This window comes from Limulus polyphemus, unplaced genomic scaffold (genome assembly GCF_000517525.1).
Source record: "Limulus polyphemus unplaced genomic scaffold, Limulus_polyphemus-2.1.2 Scaffold1644, whole genome shotgun sequence".
In the NCBI taxonomy this organism is placed as follows: Eukaryota; Metazoa; Arthropoda; class Merostomata; order Xiphosura; family Limulidae; genus Limulus; species Limulus polyphemus.
The window spans coordinates 205541-215920 of record NW_013667254.1 but is presented as its reverse complement, the minus strand read 5'-3'; the positions used below and the strand labels follow the sequence as shown (position 1 = coordinate 215920).

Below are 10380 nucleotides of genomic sequence, written 5' to 3'. Positions count from 1 at the left end.
GGAAAGAAAATTTTGGAGCATCCTGTATATTTCATTGCTGATCTTACAGTTTCCATCAGCGCGATTCATAACCTATAAGTATGCTGCTTAAGCCGAAACTGAACAAAACATAGTCACCTGCTGATCAAACACAATTCCTTGTATCAAAAAGACACGTCTCTTAACAACAATAAAATTTAACTAATTATACTTGTACGACATTAGCATTAGGCCTATTATATTTTTGGCGCTAAATTGTTTTTCAGTCACTTAAGCTTTTTTAAGACAGGTTTACTAGGTATGTAATATGCAAGTGTATGAAAGAATGAACTGTGTTAAGGAATTTATGAAAATCGAGAAGTGATTAACTTTATGGTTTTACGCCCCAAATATATCGTCCATACATTTGAAACGAATTGATGGACTGACATTTTCTCATTTTCCAAGAATTTAGTGCTTTCTGTTGTAATATAGTATATCCAGGTACAATTAAACTAATTTTAAAGCTACATCAGATAGGTTAAACATTGTTGGGGCCATAACCTATAGATATCACCTATCCAACCATTCAAGGACACTGCTGTTGACACTCTTGCAAAACGTTCAATATGCAGTGTTCTTCCCTAGTGGTAACAGGTATTATCTACTTCAGAAAACAACAAAGGTAACTTGAAACAAAATCAACTTAGTGGTTTACTCAACCATGTGCTAGGTGACACCTTGCACATATTCAGAACAAAGAATGAATTTGGAATAAATTTTATAATACTACGAGAAGATAGAAACTCATGGTTTATTCATATACCACAATTAAACTAATGCAATTATATTCTTCATCGCCATCTCTCTAATTTATTTCTAAAAATCCCCATTCAATTTTACATGTTAGAGATGGTCATTGAAATTGTGACAGAAACAACGTGAAAGAGAAAATATTGCTTTTATCTCTAAATAAAGAATTTAAGCATATGTTGTTTTTTCTGTCACATTCACAATGTAAGCTTTTTCTGCAAATGTTCAAACAACCAAGGGAATGTAAATTTATTCTTATCATTAATCATGCTACAAAAACAATGAAGAAATTCAGTTATTTTATATATGAATTTTGAATTTATTTTGATAACACAAAGAAATTTAATACAGCTAGTTTAAGAAAATATTCATAAACATTTAAAAGCATAACAAATTTAGCTGAAGAACTGATAAGTTTTACTAGGGCCTTCTAATAACATAAAAATTAAAATTCTGAGGAGAAATTTAATGAAATAATTAAGTGAACTGAAACTGGATTATAAGTTGTTTTGTGAAATTTATATATATATATTATTTTTTACTTACATCTCTTTAGAGGAAAAATCAAAACTTCATAAACTTTTTCCCACAAATATTCTGTATAGAACTGAAAAACTAATTTGACAGTAATAATACCAGCAACCATTTGAAATTAATATTGCTTTCATAAAAAAATATCTACTTATAATAAGTATCGAGTAGTATGTGTGGAATTAAAAAATATAAACCTTGAAGTGGCTTTTCACTGCAATATAAACATTTAATAATGAGACATAAAACTAATACAAACTCAAAAAGGAAAACTACCATTACAAGGCAAAACAAAGGAGTCTTAGCTATCAGCTGTCTTCAAAGATGTGTAAAAGCCAACAGTTAAAAAGTAGTTTTTACTTTTGTTTTGCTCATTCCTATTGGAAGTGTTTATTTGATGTACTTACTTATTCTATATTAATTTCATATTTGCTTAGCTTTCAGGTTTATGCTTTATTGTCTCCTAATTTATTTACAGAAATTTCCATTGAATCTTACATGCAATTGTGCATTTTTGTCTTTTGTTTTCACCATTACCACCTATGTTACAACAAATGAATTGAAAATAATATTTGGTCTGCTTACAAAAACTTCAATCAGTGTATATGTAAAAGCTCCTTAACCTGACTTATAGCCACCAAAAATGTTAAGATACACATACTGTTGGTCTCTGACTCTAGTAAACCACTACGAAATATAATACTGATTTTTCATTATCAAGGCATTGATTGCATTTGAAAAATCTTTAATTTTCAAAAGATCTAAGATCAGTAATGATATATTGTATCATCTGTAATTAAAAAAAATTATATTTTGATAAAAACATAGAACCTTTAAATAACTTTCATCAACAATCTTGATATTTTATTATATTTGTTTCCAATCTTTTATGATGCTGCTAAAATGATTTGTATCAAATAAGATGTGTTTCTTCTTTTCCCTCTACTAAGAGATCTTATTTTTCAGATGAGGCCAACAAAGTCCAACTTGGTCACTACTGATAGGTGGTGACGTATGTCCATTTTTGTACCGTACAGTAGTTGTGTTCTGTTCTAAAACACATACTTTATTAAATATCTTCATTTTTGTAATTTTCATTAGGATGCTATGCAAACAATATTCTTATCCACTATATGGTTCGTTAGATGCTTTTTTTTAAATAAAGATTTCAGTTACCCTAAATATAGGTGTTGTTTTTCACCCCAATAAGTAACTCTTGTAAACCCCTGATCACCACGAGCTCTAGAAGTCCTCACTTTCATACTCTTGATCTTCATCAGCTAAACCCTCTTTTGTTTGTTTCTCTGATAAAGCAGGACTTCCAGTATGTGTTTCTTCCTCAAGTTCCTTGAAATGGAGTTTAAAAAAATCACTAATTTCTAAACAACAACTAACACAGATTTAAATGATTGGAGCCTCTTTAGATATGAAATTCTGACTAATTTTAGTGTGACTTAAACCACAAACAGAAAATATCACTTCCAAAAGAATAATGTTTTAAATAAAAGTCAGTATGACTTCTTGATAACTTTTAATCAATTTAAGAAAATATTTTGTTAAAAACATCAAATATGGTAAGAAACTGAAATAATCCACTGTAAAAACAAATGAATCCTTTTCAGTCTTTCTACACAACATAAGAAGATAATTAACATAATACAAGTTTGAAACAACCTGTGTGACCATGCAAGTTATGATTTTTGACCTAAAACAGTGAGTATTTGTACAAAATGACAAAAAAAGCCTACTAATAACAAGTTCTTTAAATGTGGTAATGAATATCTTAATATTCAGTTCCTAAAAAGAATAAAATACCAATAGCATGTTCTGAAGGAAAGAATACTAACCTTGTATTTGCTAATATAAATTACAGTATGTAGTTTTCTGACAACAACTTATTATCGAGCCACACAGAGAAAATATATGTGACAAATTATATAAAGTTCTAGTGCCATACGTCTCAGAAATGATAGAATAAAAAGTTACAGTTACTTACCACATCACTTTGGTCGTCATCAGGAATAACATCACTCTCTTCTGATTGGTTTTCGTTGGATGCTACACTAACACTATTCTGTGTTGACTGCGAAAGAATCTCATTACCCTAAGGAAGTCACTAATGTTGAATATATCGGACTCAAACTGTGTGAAATGTGTATACATATATATTTCTAGATTGAAAAATTGAGCCACAGTCATTTTGGGGATCAACTGAAATAAGTATTTTAAGATAAGTCTACAAACCTTCTTTATAAATTGCACAATTAAACACTTAACTAGCTTCACCAAATTTTTTGTTCCATTATAATTTAATAGAAAATATCAAAGTAATTAAGAAAAAGACAGTGGTTGGGACCAAAACATTTAAAACCCAGTTTATAAACCCTAAGAGGTATCCAGTAGAACCAGCCTTTACCTAACAACACCTTTTCACTCAGTATTTTGACTGCACACTTTTAATATATTTCAAATTCTGTACATGCATATGTGACTGCTCATGTATTTTAAAGGCTAACTACACTTCATGTTGGCCAGGTTGTTATTGTTAATACACTGTGAATCTGAGGATGTGTGGTTTCTGATCATTGCAGCAAATGTACTTGTTGTGTAGTGTACATGGATTTTCCAGTCACAGACTGTGAGAATGTTTGGAGCAAGTGTTACCTCACATCCATGTTTCCACTTTAATTGTACTTGTACTTCCAGTATGCACTCTTCCTTGATGTCAATTACTCAAATATGTTTAGTAGAGAAGCCTCTTATAGTGAGGATGATTTTCAACTTTCACCTCACAACATGATCACTTATTTTCCTCATTGCCCTATGTTCTTGCTTCATCATTAGAGGTAATTTCCCACCTTTCATTACAAAATCAGGTCAAACAATTGTAGTTGTAGAATCAGTGTTGATCAACATACAAGTCATTCCATAAATTAACCCATTGCCTCATGGTCTAGCTTCTTTAAATGATACATTTAAATGTGTTGGGGCAGAGACTATCTGATCTGATGTTCTCATAATTTCTGCATGGTGCTTATATCTATCTATCTGCAACTCTTAATTGATTCTAGTTCCATTGTTAAGTCAGCAGCTTCCTTTAAAGATGTGCATATTCTCTGTTTTAGCTTAATTCACATATCATCATCTGTTATGGCATCAACGAACTGATCACATGCCAACAAATCCATCATTTCACATGGAACATCTGAAGAAAATAACTGTATAAGCCTCTCCACATCTTACACAAGTTCGGCTAAGGTCTTGTCTTTCCTCCTTACTCTGCTCCTAAATTACTTCTGATGTAACACTTCAAATCTGCTTGATAAAGGCAGCCACCAATGCCTGATAGTTGTTACAGCTTGTAATTCACTACTCCATCCACTCACTTTGAAAATTATTTTGAACTAAGCCTGATTTGTCTCCCATGGTATTTTCTCATCCTAATCTGTTGGTTTATCAATCAGGCGATGTTGCTGAACTGAGCAGCTTAATTCATGAACAAGGTTAGGTTGTTATATAATTGGAGAAGTCACTGAAAGTATGGTAGTATTAGTGGCAGGTGAATCCCAGATGAGTTTTTTTTTTTCATATTTGATAGTTAATGGTGTTTGGGGTTGAACTTATCAAGCAGATACAGGGGTGTGTGACTGGATTGGACCTTCAGTTTACAAATTCATATTCCACAGGCTTTATTCCATCACTGATTTCACTGTTATAATCTTTCAGCACTTCATAGATGTCTTTTTGTATACTTCAAATTTATGATAATAACCCGTCTCTAATAAATTCTTTGATCATGTTTTCAACCGAACTTACTTTCGTTCTTATTCATCTCTAAATCTTACACCAATTTCTTGTAATCCCAATACTTTAGCATCTTCTCCTACATCTGGTGGTAAGTGGTACATTGTCATACCCCCAGAAAATATATTAAAGGTTATTAGAAACCTCTGAACAGTTGACCCAACTCCAAGATCTATTAATTAATACACAACATAAAGTTCACATACCTGTAAGTCACGATTCTTCAAGTTTCCTATCCAGAAAGCACCTTTACACTTATTCTCAGCCATCATAGCCATAATGAGATAAATAATAGACTCAAGGCTTTTCCTGAGAGGAGGAACAAGTCTTGTCAGTCCTGCATCCTTCGAACCCTAAAAAAGAGAGCATAATTCCATGTAAAAAATATACATATTCCAGTGAAAGTCCAAAACATATTTATACTTTAAACAAACATTTAAGGTCAACTTTGAGACAGTTTTTATCACAAAACAGGTTCTTAAAGACTAATACCAAATGCACATGCTTTTATTTCTATTCAAAGCCTTTATTAGATATGCTAGGTTAATTTTTATCATTTCATGATTAAATAAACATTATTTCCAACTGATTCTTAGCATGGAAAAAGTGTTCTTTACAGAAATCTGATATTTTAAGAAAAATAATACAAAGCACTTCATGTTTCAATATAAAATATATTACGACTTTTAATTCACACTTTAGATACTATAAACCTGAAGTAAAGATTACATTATTGCAAAACTTTATATTAAGTATTAATTTATTTACGATTTTAATAATGGAAAATAACTACTTGATTATTCTGAAATGAAAACAATCAATGTTAAGCAAGAACAAATTACATGCAGCATATTAAAGCTGTAATGAAAGAATCTATACTATGATAGAGAGGATACTTCTGTGATACACGTACTGGCCTCATGTGTAGGTTTCAGTCTAGCCACAAATTCTAACATGTTAACATATTGTTTTCTATGGGTTCATAGTTTGAAAAATACCACCTATTTGTTATATTATTATTTTGGGTATGGAAGTATAAAGACATTTGCATGATATGATATTGTTCACATTATGTTTCAGGTTATCAAAGTACAAACTCTTAGAGGATACAAAAATTTTTCTGAATACAGAAGTACAAACATCTGTAATGTGAAGTTTCCAGATATGGATTTGCTATCATTTAAATTATACAAACTTGTTTTGTGTATTTTCAAAGGTATGGAAGTAAAAACATTCTTCCATAACAACAAATATTTTTGTATGTTTTAGGATTAAAAATTACTTTTGCTACATGTTACACATATTGGTTCAAGTATTTTTCACGATTTAGAACTACTTTTTACTATATGTGCTACACACAATGTTTTGAGTATTTTCATGGTCTGAACTTAACGTTTGCAACATTCTACACATGTTGTTCTACAATGTACGTATAGTAAGTAAGACTTCCAGCAAGTCAAGATATAATTCAATATGCATTTCAGTGTGTATACAAGAACAATCTAGGATATTACAGTACTGTTCTGTGCACATTTCAAATACATAAAAAATGACTGTGCTTTACATACTAGAATACTGTTTGAGGGACTGGAATTTCAAAAATCAAGAGTAACCTATTTATATTCTTAATTTTTTAACGCTAAATGGAGTTTTTTACTTATGACATAGCTACTAGAACAGATAAAATAACGACCTTTGACTCCAGAATGTGAAGGGTGTTTCTTAATTATCTTTCATATTTTGAACATAAAAAAACAAATAGACATACAAAATTCAGATTACAACAATTAGTTGCCCAACTCACAAATTTTGTATTGACACGGTTTTCTTCCAGTGAGTTGAACTGAAAAATGTGGAAATCTACTAACATATCGGTAAAAACCCTTTGATTAGGTTTAAGATTATGAAGTACACCTCACTACAAGCTATAAATTTTGTACACCTTCAATACAAAGGATTAACATCTCTCACCTTGACATAATTGCACACATGTTGCAGATATCGGGTGCTTGCCTGTAAGTTTTTGAGCAGATTAAGAACATCCTCTTTATGAGTACGGAAAAGACGGTTGAGCAGGGGTACTGCTTGTCCTTTGAAGCTTTCTACGAGCTGTCTACCATACTAATGACAAACATAAATCATTCACAGAATTCTTAGTTATCTAAGTGTACAATCAAATATCTAAGTTTGTCAACATCTACTTGTCTATAAGGTCCTCAATAAAAAAGCGAACGAATAATATATTATGATGAAAACCTATACACTGGTATGAAGCATTCTACACTGTATTCTATGATGAACAACAACAGAGAAATATATTTTATCTAACCTATAAATAAAGTGGATATGCCGACAATTGGAACTTGTACTTAAAAAAAACCCAACAAGTTTTCTTTAAATTGTGTTATATTTTCTTTCATAAAATAGCACAGAAACTGTAAATGAAGTTTTTGTTTTTTTTTGATATAAGAAAACTAGTGTAAGGTTTGGACTCACCTTCATGGAGGATGCCAAAACTGGTCTTCCACCAAATATCTGTTTGTTTAGGAGAGATTCAAAGTTAACTTATTCTACTTTGTACAATTCTAACATATCTTGGTTTAATGTATCACAAGTAAAATTGTACATTATAGCTCATATAATTTATAGTCAAGAAATCAATAATTTATTCCTGTTATTTATAATGCAAAGTATTCATATTCCCCTATTAACTTGCTTACTAAACTAAACATTTGGCACATATAATACATTACTTCAACATTAGACTTCTGACACTGAATAAATCTTTTTAGCAGTTTCTTATAGGTAGCTTTAATGCAACACATACTAACTGATGTACCATTTTCATCATCTATTAAACACTTGTTCTATAACACTGAGCTTGTTAACACTATAATCAAAGTTACTGATGATTAACTGGTGTTTGGAACATACAATGAATAATTAAAATGTTTAATACAATTAGCTTCCAATTTCAAGTCACTGTAACTAAATTAAAACCGAACATTTAATACATCCTAAAAATAACAAGTAATTTGAATTCAAATGCATCAGATGCAACACATTTAATAATCTCATTTCTCCATCTATGATGACCTTCTTAAAAAGAACTTTAAATCTTGCCTTATATGTGTGTGATTAATAAGAAAGATCTGTAAAATTAAGAGAAAATTAAAAAACAATACAGTTATTTAATTTTAACATCTGTAGGGTGGAGAAAAAAAAGAGCATAACACAACAGTATTTCCTTTATTTTTGAATGACACTTAAAAAAGTTTCAGACAATAATGCCTAAAATAAAATGGTACTAAAGTAAAGATTACAATATGGGAAATATTTGTCACATAAAGAAAGGTATATGCTAAACTAGGATTTATGAAGAGGCATGAACACATTGTCAATCAGAATGAACCTCTATTCACAAGCCTCACACATGAAATAAACTAAAACTAAAAACAATCATGAGAAATTATAGCTGCTCAAGCCTATCATGTAAACTACTGCTCACTGTCTACAGCCACTTGTGGGAAGATAGTTTCTCCTAATGAAACCGAAGAACAAAGAACGAGAATTAAAACACAAAAAAAGTTGCTATAAACAAACAACTGAGGATAATAAATAAAATTTATCTCTGGAAGTCTACATTTTAGCTTCCATAATGGTCACTTACCTATATGAACAGATTAATAAAATGTAAAATGTTTAAGTTAATAATTATAGCCAAAAAAGAATGTTAGTAGCGAGAATACTGAACTGATTAAACAATGCATTTTAATTTTTATAAGTAAGAATTTAAGACAAGTATATTTATTTAGCTTTAGTTCTTACCAATACCAGGTTGAAGTTTAGTTTCACTCAGAACAGGCAGCTTGATCGGATAGGTAATTATTATTAATTACCATTACTAAAAGAATGCAAAAGTGGAATTTACCCTTCAAGTTCCAAATAAAGTAGAATACAACCCTCCATATCAATATTCTATTAAATTGGACTTTCAGTTGTATAAATTATCTTAAATATATATATACTATTTAACAAACATATCATGACGCAAGACCCATCTTCAGAATCATTAAAAACTGATAAATACAAAAATAATAATAATTCTTCATACCTGAAAACACAAACTTTAATAAAATTAAGCTTGACACTTTTGTGAGGCACCAGAAATATTTGTCAAAAGAAACTCCATAGTGTAAAATATTTTTTTCAATTTCAATAGCTTAATATCTTAGATTCCCTTTAGGATTAATAAATAAATGACATTATACTCAAACGGTTATGGAAACTCAGCTTAAGCTTGAATAGTCAGTACTATTCTTTCAGTACGGGCTCGTTCCCTGGAACCAAACTTGTAACCATTTTGTACTTGTTATAGTTTTCATGCTATAATTTTTAAATTAGTGGCCATACGTTCACAAAATTTGGAAGATTATCAGTAAACAATACAAGGCTTTCGTACACAAAATATCAGATTTTTTAAGTAATGTTTTTCTCACGCCTATATTCTTTTTGAATGTTGACTACCCAACACACAAAGTAATTTTGATTTTAAGATTAAAAATACTTTTATGCATCAGAAAATTTTCAAATTTCACATGCGAAATCTTTATAACCTCCAGATAATTATCAAACATTAAAAAAACATTATATTTTATCTGTTATTTTTACTATTGAATCTCTGTACGGGTTTGGTCAATTTGACCGACCTTATAATCACCATAAAAAATTAGGAAATAAATATAAATTATGCTTTTTTCGTTCTAGAATGATGACAAATTATAACACGAAAACTCAAATGTTTAATCTAACTAGCTTAAATTTCATAACATTATACATTTACATTTATTTATTATTTTTATTATATTGACCTTTTCAGCCATGTGCATTCCTATTACTGTATCCAAGAATATAAAACTTGGTCTTTTCAAAGTGACCTGTCTTAGCTGTGTTTTAGTGGACTAGTATTTTGTAAAATACAGTCACATTTCAATTATTATACATTATATATGTATATAGATTATTGCTATTTGGAAATAAGTTCTTAATCTTATTTTTCCTAAAACAGAGAACAGTAAATAAAGAAGTAAAGCAAACAATTATCTCTTCTAGTTATGACCTTTGTACTCCTTTGCTGCTTGTCATAGGTTGGTAAGCCTTATAAAATTTTGCATGTGGAGGATGTGAAACAAAATAATTTTTTAAGGTTTTATATATACACCTGGAAAAAAGTTAAGCACCCCCGTGTTTTTTTCAAGTGATTCAGATTCAACG

General features: G+C 30.1%; 1 protein-coding gene across 1 annotated transcript in view; it reads right to left on the bottom strand.

Annotated features, from left to right (window-relative positions):
- Positions 1-1211: 1211 nt before the first annotated feature.
- The window catches only part of LOC106464417 (Fanconi anemia group D2 protein-like), a 159553-nt gene continuing 150384 nt past the window's right edge, over positions 1212-10380 (bottom strand). Inside the window, exons 38-42 of the mRNA XM_022392124.1 lie at positions 7603-7641; positions 7078-7227; positions 5313-5459; positions 3299-3406; positions 1212-2649 (exon numbers count right to left, since the gene is read on the bottom strand). Of these exons, the coding sequence (XP_022247832.1) occupies positions 2545-2649; positions 3299-3406; positions 5313-5459; positions 7078-7227; positions 7603-7641 (549 nt within the window). The 3' untranslated portion in view covers positions 1212-2544. The remainder of the gene's footprint in view (positions 2650-3298; positions 3407-5312; positions 5460-7077; positions 7228-7602; positions 7642-10380) is intronic.